At 35.8% G+C, this 21,492-nt stretch overlaps 1 protein-coding gene across 9 annotated transcripts in view; it reads left to right on the forward strand.

The window, feature by feature from the left end:
* The window catches only part of LOC134654947 (sodium channel protein 60E-like), a 238,672-nt gene that overhangs the window by 151,233 nt on the left and 65,947 nt on the right, over nucleotides 1-21,492 (forward strand). For all 9 annotated transcript variants that reach the window (XM_063510368.1, XM_063510374.1, XM_063510370.1 and 6 more), the window contains one exon: nucleotides 16,503-16,711. In XM_063510368.1, the coding sequence (XP_063366438.1) occupies nucleotides 16,503-16,711 (209 nt within the window). The remainder of the gene's footprint in view (nucleotides 1-16,502; nucleotides 16,712-21,492) is intronic.

The following is a 21,492-nucleotide window of genomic DNA, read 5'->3' on the forward strand; positions in this document are numbered from 1 at the left end:
AGGATTCTATTACTTAAAAACTTAATTGGATTTTCAACTTTGATGTACAGCTGTGTGCAATATAATAGTAGTCAATAAAGACAAGAGAAAATTACGGGACTTTATTACTTACATGAAGTTATATTGGAACTTTTTTTATTATTCTTCTACATTGCTTAAATTCAATATTAACTTCATCATCATCATCATCATCAGGCTATATTAGTCCACTGCTGGACATAGCCCTCCCCTAAAGAGCGCCAAAGCGCCCTGTCTTCAGCTTGCCGCATCTAGCATCTGCCTGCAGTCTTTCGCACATCGTCATCCCACCTGGTCGGAGGGCGCCCTACACTACGTTTGCCGAGTCGCGGTCTCCATTCAAGAACACGTTTACCCCAGCGGTTGTCGGTTCTTCGTGAGATATGGCCAGCCCACTGCCACTTCAGCTTGCTAATTCTTTGAGCTATGTAACTTTGGTTCTGTGTCGGATTAACTTAATTACGTAATATTGTAAGTGGCGACTGACGGGAGCATGCACAAAGCCGTGACGAGTGGCGAAAGACAGGGGAGGCCTTTGCCCAGTAGTGGGACACAATATAGGCTATAAAAATAATAATATTGTAAGTAAAAAATAATTATATTTTCTTCCTAGCAGAAGTTTTTATAAAACTGGAAAACACAATGAAAAATTACAAAAAATGCTAATATCTACTAAATCAGAAGCAGTAGCAGTAGCGTAAGTGTTGCTAAAGTATAAAAATCCTCTGTTCTGGTTTAGTTGATATTAGTTATTTTCAAAATCACCCCGCTTTTGAAGTTACACAAAATAATGAAACTTTTTAATTTCAGTTGAGCTCTTTTATTTATTGAACAAAAACATGACAAAAAAAAACAATAAATAAAAACAACTTAAAATTACAATGAAACATTTAGTTCAACACTTACATTATTTGGGTCAAACAGAAAACTGTGTTCACGTCTTTCCTGTAGACTTACACAAGAGTTAAGGACTAGGACTATACAGGAAAGACGTGAACACAGTTTTCTGTTTGACCCATTTATGCTGCTCAAGAGACTATCTCTCAACAATTATATCCATTGTAGAAGGTACATTAGTATCAGTTCTACATAATGTAATATGTAAAAGGTTTGTTAGAATCACCATAAATAACCAGAAACACTTTCCCATTATGCGAGGGCTGGCAACTAAATCTGGTTGTAAATATGAATGAAACTGTCGTCGACGCCCGGGCTTTTGGATTCACATTGCTAATATTTATTTTTTACAACGTATTCAGGCGGGGCAAATAATAAATAGGTAACAGTGATCCAGTGTCAAAGCTTTGTGTGTATTGCAGTAGTTTTTTTGAAGTGAAAACTTCTTTAGCGGTGCTGTGTACTTTTTGTGATGGGGATTTTTTTTAACTCGTAACAGGTGTGACGTGACCGTAAGACGTAAGACGGACACGTGACCTGATCGAAAAACTGTTACTTCAATGTCATTGAGTTTTTCTTTATTGATTTAAATGCCATCTAGTGAGTTTCGCTCTAACTGGTATTAATATAACTCGATTACTAACAGTGATGTGCTTAGGGGGTTCAAGTAACGCGACGAAATAACGCTAGATGGCGTTAACCTCAATTATACATAGTGCTGCAGACATTTTGCAATAGTGATTGAGTTTTCACTTCTGCCGGCACTCCCTGAGTGCAACCCGTTGTTTTTTTTTTATAAAATTACTTAAATTTGCTTATTTAAGAAGCCAATTGTGATATGACATTTTATTATTGATGTCATTAGACACCTCACGCCCACCAATAGATAAGTGGGAATGAGATGCCTCATGAGGCTCATAATACTACTTGGAGGCTTATTCTGATTTTAATAAAAGTTATGAATTTAATTGATCTCTGGTTGAAGAAATGTCTGTTAGTACCGTCCGATAAAACTCTTTGATTGCACTTTGCGTACGCCATTCAGCGTGTATGAGGTATTGCCAAGGTCCTATCAAGACCAAACCAAAACCTAAACAAATATAAGTAGAAAGTAAGTTACGTAGATGTTAGCGTATTATATGTCAGTGTTGACACTGTCAGTGATTCGTGGTAAGAGTGCTTGTAACGAAACGTTAGTATTTAAGTATATCAGGATATCCAGACATTAGTACAGTAGTATAGGTATGTATTTCGAATCCAAATTAAGATTCCAGAAGGCTAATGCGGCCTAACTTCGTTCAGAACTGTTTCCGAAATAGTTATCAACTTTGAAAACAAACCAGAACTGAGGACTGCGCGGATTCTCATATAAATGTGAACTCACCGTAAGTTGAGGTCCTAGTAGAGTTTCTCTGAGAAATCGGTTTTAATTATTAAATGTCGTCTAAGTTAGATATACACACACACATGTATAACTTTTAACCAAACCAATGTATTTGCAAATGGCTGGGTAAACACAACTTGGTGCCAAGATACAAAATATGTATAGAGGTAGATTTAAATTTTCACGATGTTAACAAATTAATTGCTGCAGCGGTATCATGGTCGCATTTTTGTCACCTGTCATGCCACGCGTCACTTTCGCACTTACAGAATATGCCTAACATATTGTACGATATTAATATATGGCTATTAGTACTTTATAAAAAAAAAAGAACAAATTGCGCCAGCTTATTGTTTCGAGATGGAAAAATTAAATCGTGTCCTTTCAAGAATCAGTCAATGGTCCTATCGCTTGGCCCAATGTTAAACTATTGGGTTTCCCTTTTGCCCTCCATCGAGATTCATCGCACACGGCTATATTGAATTGCCGACACTGAAGGGTATGCAAATTGAAGGGTCGGGTAGTGTACCCAATCTAGGGTTCTGTAGTCAAAAAGGCACAAGGACGGATTATTTGTGGTGAATACCATTTTTCGGGGTCGGTTAGCGAATATTTTTTGAAGTCCGTAAATTGTTTCCTCTTCCATATCGTCAGGTGACAAGCAAAAGTCACTAAGTACCTCCACAAGTTCATAGCCATAGTGAACCACATTAGTACGAAAAGAAGGTTGATTTTTGTTTAAATATTTTATAGTTATTAGTGACTTTTGCTTGTCACCTGACGATATCATCAGGTGACAATAAAAACTCATTAAGTAAGTACCAGCAGAAGTTCACAGCCATAGTTAACCATATTTGAACGAAAAGGAGGTTGATTTTTGTTTAAATATTTTTTAGTAATTAGTGGGTTTCATCTGACGATATTTAAACGAATGTTGTTAGCTGCCTATCTACGTGGAAAATTTCAGAACTAAGGGCTCATTTAGACGGTTCGAATACTCGCGAGTTTCATTACAGCGGCATTTGATTGGCCGGCTGAATATGATATTTGACAGTATTTCAAATAAATTATTTTACACCATGCAAATAAAGCACCAGAAGATTAATAGAGAAACGTACACAGCAGTTATTTTTAAACACAATTTCTATTTTTAAACCCGTACAAAACTAAAAAGAGTAGGTAATTTGATTGTGACGTTGCCAGTGTTTCATATAAATTCCATAATCCATAGTAGCAAAATCGTTTTGACAGTTCGAAAAAAGAAACTGGATGTAACGTAACCTCAAAAGTCCGCAATGTAACTAAAATCGCACGCCACGCCAGTTCGAGTAGATGAGCCCTATCGACTTTCAAATATAACGAAGTTAAAAAGAAAACTATCAGGAGTAAACGAATGTTCAGAACTTAAAGATGATGAAAGTGTTCACGTATAAAATACGGAACCCCTAAACTAAACATAGCTCAATATGCTTAGCCAGTTTTATACAATAACTGTGGGCCCGGCAGCGTTGTTTGAACGAGCAGTGATCGATGTTAACCAAATTGTGGGCTTTTGTCGACTTTGAAAAACGGGAACGGGACAGATGTGATCTTAATTCGTTTGTTTTTTGTTTTGCTGGCCCTGAACTCCTTATTTATTTTATAGTTACTATAAAAAGTTGGCAACAAACGTTGACAAAAAAATACAATGTCTAAAAATATATGTCGTTAATGCAGCTTGTTTCACTTCGGCATTCAATTCGCATTGTATCGTATCTAATTGATAATAAATTACCTATATTTACTTGTTAACATCGCACCTAAGGGCTCGATTCGGATTTTGAAATAGACATCTATAAGATATCTTTTAGACATCACCAAGATACGATAACGATATGTTTAAGATCTAACCTGTCAAATTTGACATTTGTGCGATTCTGTAGATACTCTTGAACGATTTCCACAAGATATGGCTTAGAGATCCAATTCACATCTATGAGATATCTAATTCTATCTAACGTAAAAGTGACATTGGTTGCCAGAATTGCGCTACAAAAGAGAACTAGTTGAAATCTAAACTATAACGTATCTAGAATAGATCTAGTACGTGTCGTCTCTTGTGAATATCTTGAAGTTCGAATACGGCAGTAAGTTTAAATTCCATTTGAAGGTGTGGTTTATACACACACTTGTATATACATTTGTATCCCTCTTTGGGTTCCCTTGTGCCTTCTATTTTCAATATTCCTTCCCAAAATAGCACTGACGGCCAACAAATACGAATTTACAAGAAAAGTTTACAGCAATTTGGAGCAACAAATTAATTAAGCCGACGTTGTGATTTGTGTTTCAGTTGGAAACCTATTTGTTCAGGAACTAAGCTTTGTTCAGGTGTCGACTCAGTTTTCATAACAAATACTTACAGCAAGTCCAAAACGGCGAAAGGCAATAGCAATTATGATCAGAACATTTATAATGGTTCTTAGTGGAGAGCATTGTTTTATAGCGATAACGGTTACAAATACTCTATATTGTTTATTTGTTATATTTTATTTTATTATATGGTGCCACGTTTACTTCCTCTCAAATTCTCAGTACAATCCGAAAGAATAATTTTGTAGTTCCTAATTTCCTCTTTAAAACATCACCTACCAGTAATAATTTACATATTTATCAAAACTTGTTTAAAGATGAATTTGTTTATTCCGAAAATAATAACGTTTTAATTTATACCTACTGATAAAAGCACCGTAAGAACAAACAAAAAAGCATTGCTGTGGAAAATAGTAAATGTTATGATGTTATTTTCATATATGTCATTACCCAGAATAATAAGAACTATATCTGTATGGAGAAATGCCCATCAATTAGAGTCCGGCTAAGCTAACTTGGCACCGGCTTGAACAGAACAAAGTGAGGATGTTTCATTATAATTATAAACGTCATATTTTCTTTAAAAAATGACATTAATGATGACAATTCCACACTTTTTCATAGCAAATACCATGCAGAGTTAGCTTTCGACTCTATTCTCTTATTGGGTTAACCTCATCAGTTCCAATCACAACATAGTATAAAACAAAGTCGCTTCCCGCTGTCTGTCCCTATGTGTGCTTAGATCTTTAAAATTACGCAACGGATTTTGATGTGGTTTTTTTATAAGATAGAGTGATTCAAGAGGAAGGTTTATGTATAATTTGTTAATCCGTGCGAAGCCGGGGCGAGTCGCTAGTAGTTTATAATGGCCTGCTGTACGACACACGATTCATTGTACTCCACGCCGCACGCCCATGCCCGGCCTGGCTGTACATCCAAACTTTGCCTACTGTTTGCTTAATAGGTACCCTAATGTTGTATGACGGTTGTGAGCACGTACTCCCCATTGCTGTTAACTGTTAATTTGAACGGTTGTAATTAAGCACTAAAATAAAAATAATAATTTTTAAATACGATTAAAATAACTTTCATTGGTATGGGAAACACTTAAAGAATATTTGCCAGTTGATACCTACTTAGTTTCGAATATGTATTTTTTAGGGTTAGCTACACAGAACATATTAAAGAGGTTATAACGGCTATCGCGCGCAGTTAGTATCGGAACCGGTGTCGCCGCTCGTTCCTCTCCACATTTCCACATTTCTCGCGCAACGGTAGTAAAAACTTGTGTGCCTGGTGAATGGATACGCCTCCTTTAGACAGATTTGATGTCAGGCTTCTTAATCTGAACGTTATTGTGGCGCAAAAGGCATGTTTACGTTTTTCGGTCAGCGCGGGCGAGTACTAGCATGCGGGCGTTTGCTCATAAACCAGCGGCGACACGTACCCTGCTCGCATCGCCATTCTAACTTGTTCTGTGGTTAGCTAACTAACTCGGAGTTAACAGTTTAAACTCGGAGTTGACTGTCACAACTGTCACAAGTTAACTACCTATATGTATGTATAGTCGACGTCAAAAATATGTTTACATTTTTCGCCTTATTACAAAGAAGTACCTAAGGTGCAAAAGTGTAAACATATCTTTGACGTAGACTGTCCTTAATACATTGCCGTCGACGAAATGTCAAAAACTTAATATATTGACTCTATTATAGTAAGGGATAATTTTTAAAATTGCTTCACAGCACTAACTCCTACGCCTCGTTTCAATTTGCGGTTACATTAAAAATGTACGCTGTATTAACGGCTGTAATTAAAATAGTTATTGGTTAATTATCGCCTCTAAACGTTACGCAAAGAAAACACCAATTATATGTTTCGGACATTAAAAAGAGGCTTTAAGATTTTAAGAAATTAAGGAAGTTTTCAAAAACTGTATTATGATGCGTAGCTCATTTTCGATTTTTTTTTTGGGTGACGATCACTTCCCTACTAGAGAAAAAGGTGGACTGACAATTTAGTCAAGATGGAGTAGAGAAAAAATCAGGAATATGATGGCGGATGAAGTCTGAACTACCGGTCGTCGTGTGGATCCTTGACAATGGAACTTTATCCAGCAGTTTATTTTAGTATTTATGCTTATGATGATGTTGATGTTAATGATGATCCCACGCTTAACATGGACATTAGAATAAATCCAGTACATTTACGTTTAAGTGTAAATTGGTCAGTATTGTTCTGAAACCGGGGTTTGTTTTGGCAGATAAGCAATGAAGTGCAATATTGGCTAACAACCACAAATGGTCGGATGCAGTTTCCATATTGTAGAGCTATTTGCGGTTCGGATAAAGGGTAATTAGGTACGTTAGCTACGTTTTCAAATAGTTTACAAGGATTTATCTAGGTATGGTCGTTTAACGTTCGACTATAGGTATCCATAGGTAGGTACAATAAGTGGCAGAAGTGACAAAATGCAAAGATAACATTTTAGGTACTTTCTTTAACAGAAATAACGTGAACTTTAAACACAAAACTATAAGCTACCTCGATGATCGAAGTCGAGTTAAATAGGTAGGTAGTAGTAGTAACAGAATAAATAAGTAAATTACAGGCTGTTAATCACTGACGATAAACACACATATTTATGTTTGTGACAAGGAGGGATAGATTCGTTATTTAAAATAATTTCATGGAAAAGATACAGAAGACAGGATAAGAAAGGACATAAGATAAGAAAAAGGAAGCCAATATAAGGTATAAGTGTTTAGTTTTTACAAGTTCTATTCTATTTTTTTTCCGTATGACATGGTCTGATGTTGCAAAGGCTTTTTCAAAGTGCAAAATAAACGCTGTCGCAACCAACCATTTAACACACAATGCTCACATAACCAATATACGAACAAATATATAAATGTCATAAAGTACCGGTGTAAGGCAAAACCCGGTGAAATTTAATAACCGAAATAATAATGTTGGCTGAGTATTACACCGGCATAATCACGAAGATATTAAACATTAAACAAGTGAGTTTGACGATACCCGTATAGGGGAGACGTGAGTTAGGGTTTAACTTTAACATAAACTTCATGTAATTGTTTCCTTTCTTCCTCATAGTTTGATAACTTATCATAATTTCTCGAACACGAATGTAGGTAACCCAGCCGCAAGGTTGCATGGCTACTTTATGAATGAGTCCATAAAATGTAACGAATATTCCTTAATTCAATGTATCCTTCAAGAATTTCCAAAACGACCGGCAATGTTGAATGACTATATTTAAATTGAAAAAAAAAACTGAGTTTCGTTTAAAAAAATGATTACAAACAGTATGGACAGGATAAAAACGCATATCTCCCCTTAACCTGCCTCATATTCAATATTCCGTTTGAGTTACAGCGCAGTTGGCTCTCTGAGTGCTATTGCAGTTTGGATGTTGTTGAATTCATTCAGTTCAGTTTTGCATGTGCATCCAAGTACTTTTTTACGTTTTTAGCGGATCAAGCATATTCTAAAGTCATGAATACGAGTCATTTTGTATGGATGTTTCCATATAAACTAGCATAGTTAACGCAATGGATGTTGACACCTAAACTTGACTAAGCGTAGACGGACGATGTGCGATTTTAGTCTATTGCGGCCAAAATTAAGTGTTAATTACAGCAGTCTTAATAAGATCTATGATTTGTATGTTTGTCGAAATTATTAAGCGTTTTATAACGGGGTGGTTCTAAATAAATAAATAAAAATTTGTCTGTACCTATAAATAAAAGTTAATGTCAATGTTACGTCATTTAAGTGCCTATAGGTAGCCGATGATCCCTAGTTCAATCGTGGCCCTTATTCAAGCAAACCATTTGCGTAACCAAACTGCCTAAATGTGGTGAACCACGGCGGCGTGCACGGTGAATCTATTCAATTATCAGTCGAAGCCGGATGCATCCAGTACACGCAACAAACACATATTAATATGTAAGAGACTGGTGTATCTGGACGTTATCCGCTAAGGAGCAAAGTGAAATAACGTTGCTCACGATAATTTACTGTGCGACTTCAAGCTAGCATGGGAATTTACACAATAAATACTTTTGAATAAGAAGTATAATATGTTTTAATGAGTTGCCCATAATTCAATAGGTTTAGTTGCATATGCCATTCACGGAGTAACTGACGTTTGCTTACACGCGCATGTCGCGCATTACATTTGCCTACATTTACGAACGGTTTTTACGAACTTACACTCGCGTTACTTTTTCGTACGTTTGGTCAAAACCGCCCTTAAAACGAGTAATAAGTTTTCTTTTACACTTTGTCTACTTAGCTAATGCTCCGAACTGTGCTTTATAATAAATCATCTTTATATAAGGTAAGGTTACTAAAACAATAACAATAACAATATTTTTATTGACAATAAAAGTTTAACAGGCACGTTACAGTTAACCCCGCACTAGGCATGGCCTGTATCGCGGGCCAAAAATTTACTTAATACCCTTTTAAACGTGATTAATATAATAAATAAATTGCCCACCCATATACATGAAATATACACTATCATGTTTAATGCTGCAACATCAAAAATAAACACGAAGCAACACTGCATTGTTGTAGAAAATATCCGCCATTTCTCGCTTCTGCCCGTGTTGAAATTAATTACGGGTTATTCTGAACGCATGAATATGTTATTTAAACATATCCCGGCTATAATTCAGGTATGGGAAAGAAGGGGCGGCGGAAAGCGCCGAAATTTTAAAACGTAACAAATATAAGAGCCTCGGTAGAGAGTACCATTTTGTACCATTTGGAGTTGAAACTCTAGGTCCATGGGGTCCCAGCGCGCATAAGTTGTTCGCAGAAATCGCGAAGCGTCTGGTTGACGTAACTGGTGACCGAAGGGCTGGCGGCTACCTCGCACAACGTATCAGCATTGCGATACAGCGAGGAAATGTCGCCAGCATCCTTGGTACAATGCCTCAAGGGCCTATTTTAGATTTAAGCTAGTTTTTAATTTCTTTTAGTAATACACTGTATATATCTTGTTTGTAAATAAATAATTCCATTCAGGTATGTGTTTGATATTAAAACTTAATGCATATTTATGGCGCGTGAGTAGGTATGCATTATTTAAAAAAATTGAATTAAATCCTATTTCCGGAATGCATTTATATTTATTATTATTTATAGTTTTTCTATACTTTTTTGTATCCTTGGCGATATAGGCAAATCTATGTTATTCATAAGGTGGAACTGTCAACGTAAAATAAAATACAAGTTAATGTTTTTGATAATTGAGGCTTGTAGTGGATTTATGAATAACTTTCTAAATATATCAAATGCTATTAGGCCAATTAAGGCTACTTACAGACTTTCAGCTACTCGTAGCCGATCTTCCAGTATACAAAGCCACTAATTCCCGGCTAAATCACCTCGGACCACTTGGGACATTTGTGCGAAGTGGGCACCTTAATTGAAAGGCGGAGGTGGATCTCATTAAGTGTGATACCTAGGGTGAAGTCCGCTGTGCCTGTAGGTATATAAATAGCCGATAAAATTTCTAAGCAGGGATTGCATCATATATTAATAGCACTGCGTCGGTGTGCTTATATACCTAGCTAATCCGATATGTGCGAGATTTTAATTAATTTTAATTAAATTTTGATTTTAATTTTAATTGAATAATACCTTATATGTTTTGTTGCTGGGATTTTTTTATTCTGACAGTCGGTCTACCCTAGTGTAACCTAGCAGAAAAAAAATCCCAGTAGGTAGTTAACACCAAACCGAACCAAACGAGTTGGCTGCTGGAATTTTTTTAAGGGTGCAATACTAATAAAAACAGTATAAATAGTAATGTTATAAATATAGTGTTATTTTAAACGTGTATAACATTGTGACGTATAAATAACACTTGCACTGAGTGTGTATCACAATCGTTGCAGACTTATCTCAGTGTAACTGGATAAAAATAAAACGATATCACCAAATCCAGATAAGGGGAGGGCCCCTTAAAAAGTTTCAACCACAATCAACCACAAGCTGAACTAAATCATGAACTTTTGACTGCTACCACTGGATAAAAATAAAATGATATCGCCGAATTCCCTCCACTTAAAACTTTCAACCACAACCTACCATTGGTGTTATACGCTTCAGTCAATTACTCACCGGTTACACTAAATCTCCGCGGCGGCTGGCTCCACGCCAAGTGCTTGGCCAATTGATGAAGAACAAGTCTGTGCAGGCATTTAACCGAATGAGACGTTTTATGTCAACAGTGTGTATTGTAGGTCGTAAAAATAAGGGAATGAAACCAGATTCTAGTAAACAAACTAACTTTGTAAACTGTCCTCACATCATATCTTTTATTGAACAACAACATAAACAACATAAAGTAACCTAAATAAAATTAAAACTACCTACAAAACTAAAACTACTACTTAAAAAAGGAAAACAAAAAATCTATATCTAAAGAGGGCCCCTGGGGCATAGTATCAAAGATACTGGCAGCATTTCCTCGCTAAACTGTCCTTTGTTATACAAAATTAATTATACATGTTTATTGCGTATTGTTGTAACCTTAACTGTAACTTTAATAAAAGGATGGTAAACTGTTCGGAAGCCTCAGGTTGCACAGCTTTTTAATTTAATAAGCACATTGATAAAATAAATGACACTGGATAAAAATAAAATCGCTAACGCTAAAGTCCACAAAAAAAACGCGTAAGTCTTATTGTCTTCAAGGAAATATCTAGAATTTATCCCGTTTCTGAAGCTACCCCATGCAACTTTCTGAAAAAACTGCTCAGGTAGGTAACTTAAGCTAGTTAAGCTCTTCGAGCGTAGGTATATCTAGAGCTAGTGAACGTTCCAATTTGCGTTTAAAATTAACTGTAAAATATACAAAAGCTTACTATAATTTGAAAAGTTTTAAATTTTAAGACGACGCTGAACAGATTTTAGAAGGAAAAAAGTTAAAGAAAAAGAAAGACAGAACTGGATTTATCTTGTGAAAATAGTCCTTTTCAACTTTGCTTGTACTTAATTGCCTTAAAGAATCGAAGAGAAAGATAGAGCGCGAAAATTCATTATAATTTATGTTCAGTCTAATTATAATAATTAAGCACTTTCAATTAAATATTCTTTGGCTGGTTCAACTAATTACCGCGGCGCTGGTGCGCTCTTAATTATTTTACCAACGCTATTATATTTGCGTTTTATGAAAAATACGCTTGAAAGTGGAAACTAGCTATTTGTTAACATTAAAGGACGAAGCACATTAGCCGTGACGCGCATTTGCAGAGACACTTCCGTTCCGTTAAATGCAGTTTTTAATAAATAAATACCCACCACCCGATAAGGTAAACGTACTGGTGCTCGACGCGGTCCCAGTACATGTCATCTTGAAACTGAAGTCATTGTCAATAGAGGTGACAGCAGGGTGTCATCTATTGGGCATTAGCATGTCGAGCACTAGTACGTTTACCTTATTTATATTTTGTAATGACCTTTGGTATAGGTTTAAGCTATTCAAATCAGGCTTTCTCAAATTGCCTACGTTCGGGCCTCAATACCGAAATGCCACTTAGCAGAGCCAAAAACGTATCTGAAACCGCACGTTACTGTATTATACTATTCATATCGTACGAGATAAGCGTGACCATAATGCACCTTCTTATAAGTGATTTGCCTACTCAATATTTAGTTCGGTAATAGCCTATCAAACAAGACAATCAAACAAGTTGACTTGCGGTAGTGTCATGTTTGTGTTTGGATTGGAACGCCTAATTTCCGGCGTCTACAGGATTAGCGCACATCTCGTGGCACGAGCGAGCGTTTTCGGAAATTACCATTTTCATGAAGGAGCTGGTGTGGTTAGAGCAGCGCTGCCTCCGTTTATCATGCAAAATAGGCACTTTTCAGGCCACAGGACGATTGACTATTTTAAGACCTACTCGCCCGCCGCTTAATAACAATTTCAGAAAGTAATGTTCTGCGTTACGTTAGTTTCTACCAAAAATAATTTAATGTGGAACTGATCAAAATTCAAACTTCAAAAGCAACCAATTATATATCAATATTGCAAATTGCAATATTAATTATATCTAAAAAAAACATGCGTTGGTAAGAGTAATCGTGTGGTAAATGAATCGTTGTCTACGAAGTCAGGTAAGGGCGTAATTTTACGCGACTTAGAATTCAGGAATCGATGCTACATCAGTAGCTAGGTACCTACCTACCTTATTACTCACGCGTAAATCAAGAAAAAAAAACAACGGGTTGCACTCAGGGAGTGCCGGCAGAAGTGAAAACTCGATGACTATTGCAAAATGTACTCTGTATAATTGAGGTTAACGCCATCTAGCGTTAGCGTTAATTACTTGAAACCCCTAAGCACATCACTGTTAGTACTCTAGTTATATTAATACCAGTTAGAGCGAAACTCACTAGATGGCATTTAAATCAATAAAGAAAAACTCAATGACATTACATGTAACAGTTTTTCGATCAGGTCACGTGTCCGTCTTACGGGTGATCGTCTTACGCTGTCTCGAGTTTAACATTTTTTCACCACCTCAAAAAATGCACAGCGCCGCTAAAGAAGTTTTCACTTCAATATTACGTACTGCATCAATTCCCGACAAGCCAGGAAAGGCCGTATATAAATACTTGACGGCAAATGTGAGAGAGACGCAAATTGGAAACGCAACCATACGGCTTTGTGCGTATCAAACAGCGCCTGTACGTGACTTGCATACCGCAGTGTGTCCTAATTAGGGTTTGTTTCGGGACTTTTCTTTGCAACTGTATGAAAACCAGTAATTATTCGACCATGTTTAAATTTTTGGGCATAATGGGAAGTATTCTTTAAGCCTTTTAGACAATTAGACAGTAATTTATGGTAATAGACACGTTATTAAGACATACTGAGTAATATATTTAAATTTAATGCTTTGTCTTGCAGGACGTGAGTTTAACTTAAGATTTATATGATGAAGTAGGTAAGTTATGACTAAATACAGTAAATACCTACCTATTTAAGGCAATTTATGCGGGTCACGTTTTATTTTAAAAAAAATCACATTTTTTGGATCCAGAACATTACGTACCTAGTACCTCATAGTAGTACCTCAATAGGTACTTCACTTAAGTCCTTTTCAAATGCACATTACAATAATAAAACCTTTGTTCAGACTTTGATCTAATCTGGATATAACTAAGTTAAAAAGAAACCAATGTGTGAGAGCTACTTTTGCATTTCAATTGTTCAGTTTGAAATCGAATGTCCTAAAATAATAGTGTTTCACTTTATTTTATAAATATCACTACAAAATAAATACCTATAGGTAAATATCTCACACCTGTTAGGTACTTTGGCGTGTTAAATAAACCCACTTCTCTTCTTAGAGCTTTAAAGTCATAAACTCCGGTCTTAACTAACACTACACTTACTATTTAAAGCAAACGCAGCTTTAACTTTACTTATTTTCCAAGTATAGTAGTTTTCATTAGAACTAGAACGCAAGTAAACAACTTGGCGAATACACGTTTATATCGAACCATTCATCTAAAGAATATTTTACTATTGCAATGCATTTGTCAAAAGTTTACTAAGTACTTGCTTAGATAGATTATTGTGTCTTAGCAAACTTGGTTATGTATTGATTACAAACCTGAACTATTTAACAACCTTGTTTAAACAATTACCTTATATTATCATATATTTCAGATTATTTGTCTCTAACAAAATATTCAGATTCAATAGAACAAGAGCAATGATACAATACAGATAATTGCGAATCGCAAAAGAAGACTTACTAAATTAAAATCTGTTGAGCAACTAAACCTCTACACTTATAAAAATACCTCGAGCTAAAAGTAATTTAAACAAACCCCCGATTGTCTGATAAAGGTTCAGCGACACCTCCCACGCTACTCATTAAATCTAAGAAATTTATTATAATTATTGGCTTAATTTTCAACTTTTAGTTTGTCAAGCCAAATCCCGGACTTTTAGCATTATATAAAAAAAAGAAACCAAAAAGCAGGGTGCAAAAGCGAGGCTTTAGTAGAGTGTTCCGGTTCCAGTTTTAGTATTGACAAACAAATAAGATAAGCAGAGGCTAAACCGATTTAACCACTCAGGAAAAGCCCGCGTTCTTTATTTAGCGCGTGAGTCGCGTGACGCAGTGCGGCGTCTCGAAAGCACTCCGGCACGCGCCGCTACACCCACGTACTATCCGAGCCTGGCCGTTCGTACCCTTTGCGAGGGCGAGTCCAGTCCTAGGGTAACTAACGTTACTTGACCTCAAGTGATGAACGTTTTATTTTTACGTACGGTGAAGTTTACACAAGTCGCTTAATTTTTAGACTCGCCAGTGATTTGGAAGTGATGATAATGCAACTTTGTATTTCCTAAACTTCAGAATAACAGCAGAAGGAATATACAATCATCCACAATCACAGTTTTTACGAATCTGGAGGTCAGACTTATCCTGGAATGCTCGAAGTAAACGATTGTTTGCATTCGAGATAGGAAAGGTGAGTTTAACAACCATCTGTACATATGTAGGTACCTAATTCATCACATTTTAAATGAGCTTGTCACGTTAGATAATGACGGCTGATCTGGTTAAACCTGATATAAGTAGAACGAGACCCTGCTTTCTTTTAGGTACCTGTTATATATGTAAATTGACTATCCACTGACGTCATCAACATGTACCTAATGTATTATTTATGTATTTAATTAAGAGAATTATACTTTATTGCTCGAAATACAAAAAAAATGGCGGATTTAATACCTATTGTTACCTATAATTTGACGACTGGTCTGGCCTAGTGGGTAGTGACCCTGCCTGTAAAGCCGCGGTCCTGGGTTCGAATCCTGCAGGCGTATTATGGATGGTTTTATCCACGTGATAAAATAACTATCACTTTTTAACACCGCGGAATAGAAAGTGACGGACAACGTTTTATCACGCTGTCACGTAGATAAAGAACTACCATCATATACGTACTGGTAAGGGCATTTATTTGTGTGATTAACACAGATATTTGTTCCTGAGTCTTGGGTGTTTTCTATGCATTTATGTATTTGTATATTATATATATATCGTTGTCTGAGTACCCACGACACAAGCCTTCTTGAGCTTACTGTGGGACTTAGTCAATCTGTGTAAGAATGTCCTATAATATTTATTTATTTATTTATAATGCAAGATAAAAAGGAATAAAAACTGTTTAATTATCTAAGTGATTTTAAATTACATTAAAATTAACTATACTTAAATAACTCGTAAAACTAAACAAGGTCTACTACTAAATCTTAATCTAAACTAACAACTAACAAACATACCTACACATTACCTAAGTAGGTATTATTTCTAAACAAAAAATTCGACATCGTACTTTAGATATTAAAAGCGCATACCCCTATATTAACGTGACCTACATTCCAACATGTAGGTAAGCACAATGCACATACATATTTTCTAATAAACCTTCTGTAAGGTTGTTTGCAATAGTTCCGAAAATAGGACGACCAAAGTAAAGGAGCCTACTAGAATAATATTTAGGAGTAATAATAATAAGATTTAAAAGGCATCGCAAATATAAACTAAACTACCTACAAGGAAATTGACATGTTATGGGCTCAGAACATTATCTACCCACTAACATCTGTAAGTACTGATAGGTACCTATTTCTAGTTCTCCCCTGCAGATTTCTTCTTTTTTAGAAAAACATAAGCTCATCACTTCGTTGATCTGATGACTATTCTTACTGTTAAACAAAATTTACTACCTAAAATCGTGCAAGTCAAATATAAATTCACCTTGTTTTCAATTGTTCCAGACATTCTGCGTGGTCTCAAAGCGTTTCCGCAAGAACTACATCCACCGCTTCACCGCCACGCGCTCGCTGTTCTGGTGGTCCCCGTGGTCACCGCTGCGGCGGGCGTGCGTCTATCTTTCCACCAACCAGTACTTCGACTACATCGTCATGGCAACCATCCTGCTCAACTGTGTCTTCCTAGCCATGTCCGAGACTATCGAAGAGGCTGAGTAAGTGAACTGTTTATGATGCTTTTATACCCGTTATCCCGTTGCGTATCTCTCTCTGTTTTGGTGGTCCTGGGTCCAGTCACCGCTGCGGCGGACGTACCTTACTACCTACCTACGTCCGAGACTATCGAACTATCAACTTATGTCTCTTCGTCGTACACGTTTCGTCTTTCACCGCAATGATAATAATAAATAACATTAATAAATATCGCTAACAAAATCAATACCATAGCAGCGAAGTGAATTACGCACAACCAACCAACCAAATAACCAACTAGGTACTTAATATCTCGCGAAATAACATGCATTTAATTAGAGTGGAGGCGCATATTAGACGTTTTTTAGTTTATTATTAGTTTTATGATTATGTTTTTTTATTATTTATTTATTATTTATTAAATAAAAATCGTCTGCCTTTTTACATAAAAATTAGAGTGTTTACTTACTAATAATTATGCAGTTTAATAATTACCAGAGATAATCAGTTAATTAATGTCGCGCTATAGTCGCGAAAATATAATATCCGTAATTTCATATACCTATATAGACACTTGTTTGAAGAGAACAGTAAAGGTACTGTTCTCTTTTAAGTAGTTAACTATGGTATAAGTAGGTAACTAACGTAAGGCAGGAAGTTATTACATTTTTTTTGCCTAATGGAACTGAAGAATCGATTACCGCCGTCACGGTGTAAATTAGCTTCTTGCGTTGCCCTGTTTCTTTAACCATAACCAATCTACTTATTTCAGGACCGGACCTAAACACAATATCATTGTCTGAACTGAAAACAAGTAGTTTTTTTTAAAGCTCCTTCATTCCCACATGTTCATGACAACAACAACAACAACATTTTCGTCGCGTCACGCATCGCGTTGATTTTGCGGGGCTTGGCACGTTTTGTTTAGGGCGGGAGAAATAAATCTTAATATTTTACATCTCGACAAATTATTCTAAATATATTTATGAAAGACGCGCCGTAATTTTCGAGTTGGAATTTTGAACGTATTTGTTTAAATTAGAGGCTTTCATTTTAAGAGCGCGAAAGCCTATGGAATCATTCTCTTAATGTTTGCTATCGAAATATTTGGCATCAGAATTTTTATTATACTTATCAATATTTTTACGTTTTTATTAAATACCTATCTAATTTACCTTATGTTTTGCTGTTTCTTTGTTGAATATTGGTATAATAATATTGTCAAAGAGAGTTTGCAATAAAAAGAAACAGACAACCTGATAATTATCTTAAAAGTACAGGAAAATGCCAGATAATTTTACAAATTATAAAAAGTTCTGGAGATCTGAACAAAACAACTCTTAATTGAAGATAATCTAATTGTAACGCAACGGCAACAATTGACAAAGTTTCGGCCAATGAATGGACGGAACGTGCAATAATAGTAGTTTATGCAACAGTGATATAATAAGGGTTCTTAAAATTCAAGGGTCGAAGTTACAAAACGAGACGTAGTCGAGTTTTGTAAAAAAAGACCCGAGAATTTTAAGAACCAATTATGAGCTGTTGCATACATTACTTTTTCTATGACAGCTGCAGCAAAAAAAAAAAAAAAAAAAAAAAAAAAAAAAAAAAAAAAAAGTTATTATTAAAAAAAGAGTTATTATTAAAAAAAAAAAGTTATTATTAAAAAAAAAGAGTTATTATTTAAAAAAAAAGAGTTATTATTAAAAAAAAGAGTTATTATTTAAAAAAAATTGAGTTATTATTTAAAAAAAAAAAGAGTTATTATTGTAAATGAAAACATACCTCTTTCAATCAAGATGATCGGAACTTGTATCTTTAAAAAAAATAAAGCAGTTGTATTATACTCATAAGATGACTGCTAGCAGTCATCTTATGAGCCTATAGACAAAGCATTCAAATGACATTGCTTTAGATATCACTGTCAGTCATTTAATTGACACATTTAAGTGCTGGAGTAGAAAAACAATATTTTTTAACTAATTTACTGAAGACTTATGAAATATTATGATACTTACAAATACGTAGTACGCACTTGCCAGTTTCTTCCTTTCAAGGAAAACGAGATAGATAGCTAGGATTATAGGTACAATTGTGTTCTTTCATGCATATAAGTAAAAATATATGTATGTAATCTTAACTACGGAATACGCGTTTCCACTTTAAACGGATTTTTACGATAGCAGATACAGATACATTGACGGGTAATCTCCGCCTGACAGTTTTAACTCTAACGGACACATCTGTAGGTATATAGCTAGTGAAATGGCCTTTATAAATGTACATGTCGCAGTCGGATTGTATAATCCGCCGTATTACATTACGGCTAGCCGTTTTACAAAACAGGGGCGTTTTGAAATGCGGCGGTTCGACGATTAGCCGGATTGAATGCGGCTGAATGAAAATCCGCCGGAATGTATTCGGCGCCATACGTTCTTCAAGACGGCTAGCGTAATGTAATACAGCGAGTCATTAGCCGCCGCTTTGACAGTTTTTAGTGCCCATTTTTAACACTCGTGGCGCTGCCTGACATAACAACAACAAACTATGAAAAACGCTGGGGTGTCCATCAAATCTGGAGTTCGTCGGACTGTTTAAGTTGTGAAGGAAATGTTTTGGAAAAGAAACACATGAAGTGCGGTGGGACCATGGTAAAAATAAATTAAATTGCAAACATTGTCAAACTCCGGTTACGTAGGCGACCGAAAGAATGGTCACTCTACAATTTAAATAGTAGATACGATGCGGCTAAACGTAGGCCGCCTTATTGAAGAACGTATCGTAATGACAATCCGGCTAATCGTCGAACCGCCGCATTTCAAAACGCCCCTGTTTTGTAAAACGGCTAGCCGTAATGTAATACGGCGGATTATACAATCTGACTACGACATACATATATGTATGGATCACTATGACAAGGGTGATTTCTGATTTAAAAACTTAACAACAAAAGTGATAATATATGATACCACCCTGACTCTACTCGCAGTGCACCTCACGCGAACCAATAAGTGTGAGCGAGATACCTAATGACACGACTCTTCAATGCATTTCCCACGCACCAATTAGCGTGAACGATTGTGATGTCAGTGTACAGTCAGCAGCAGAACTTGCTAAGCGGGCCAGGTGTTCAAAATGATCTTGACGCGACTTTATTGTTAAGGGAATAAGAGCGTGTCAAGGTAATTTTGAACACCTCGCCCGCTTAGCAACTTCTGCTGCTGACTGTATTATAGTAATACAACCCTTTCTTACAAATGTATACGAGATGTACTCAAGTGTCCTTAATTAACAAGTAGCGCTAAAACTAACTTGATTGTATTACAATGTTAGGAGTTGGATTAGTTTCATTCAGAAGCAAATTTACAATTTAAACAAGATGTCTCCAGACCGGCATCGAGACTACTGGAGACGACTCGAGATTTTATTGCAAATTAAAGTAAGCTTGTTATTTTAGATACTGCTTTCGTTAATTAAGATACTAGTTTTAGTGCAGTAAGCCAGCCTTGTCAGTAGGAAAACGCGGCAAATTTGAAACATGTGGGTGCAAAGGATCGATCTCCTGTACAAATTAGTGCTTTTCTAAATTGGTAGGCCATTTATTTAAGTATCGTTCACCCACTACCTAAGTACTTACGAGCTTACCTATTAAAATAATTTGGATATATTCCCAAAAGTTGTATAAGTATACATTATACACCTTTGGTCAGAATTATTGCGTGTCCCAAACTTTTGATTGATTGAAAAATATTATAGTTCATTTAGAAAATATTTAGTTCATAAAAATAGACTACATGTTTACTTCAGAATAGGTATTAAGACAAGAAAATATCTCCTATTCACTATTCATTAAAGCTATGTATTATACTGCAATTCACTACTCTTTGTTATTATTAATATCGACCTTAGAAAGATAGGAATGCTGATTGTAGCGTTTAATTAAATATGCATACTTACACATGTCTGGATTTAACAGGACGTTTAATCGTTTGATGGATTGGACAGACGAATCATTGATTCATTTACGTATAGAAATAGTCAATAGGAACTTATTTGTCCATTCGGTCGCAGTCGCAGTTATTGCGCGAATGAGATGGCCTAATGGCAGATTCTGATTGCATTTCACTCGCCCCAATCAGCGTAAGCGGACGTCACGCCTCATCAAAATCTTAATAAATTGATAAATCAGAATCGGCCTCCAACTTACCTAACATTACCATGACAATACGTAAGTTCATCAAAATGCACTCACTTTAAATATACCTTCATAAAGTCGCATTTACACTAAATTAAATTTATTCTCCCGTATATTTCATAGGATTCGCTTCGCTATAATGCAGTTTCGGCTACTTACATCCTTTTCACATTGGCAGGGTAATAGAAGTCGGGCACTTAGTTCAAGTCACGTCGCCAAATTTCCAGCGAAGATGTGGACGGACTTACGTCCACCGAGTTGAAACTTTATTGGACGTTTGCTTTGCTATCTTAACACGTTCATACTGCCGTATTCGAACTTCAAGATATTCACAAGAGACGACACGTACTAGATCCATTCTAGATACGTTATAGTTTAGATTTCAACTAGTTCTCTTTTGCAGTGCAATTCGGGCAACCAATGTCACTTTTACGATAGATCGTGTTAGATATCTATTAGATGTGAATTAGATCTCTAAGTAATATCTTGTGGAAATCGTTCAAGAGTATCTTCAGATATCCCCCTTGATATCCATTAAGATTATGACTTGAGACTATGGGCCCGATTAGGATTTTGTAATAGACATCTATTAGATATCTTTTAGAC

The sequence above is a fragment of the Cydia amplana genome, chromosome 16, assembly GCF_948474715.1.
Source record: "Cydia amplana chromosome 16, ilCydAmpl1.1, whole genome shotgun sequence".
Classification (NCBI taxonomy): Eukaryota; Metazoa; Arthropoda; class Insecta; order Lepidoptera; family Tortricidae; genus Cydia; species Cydia amplana.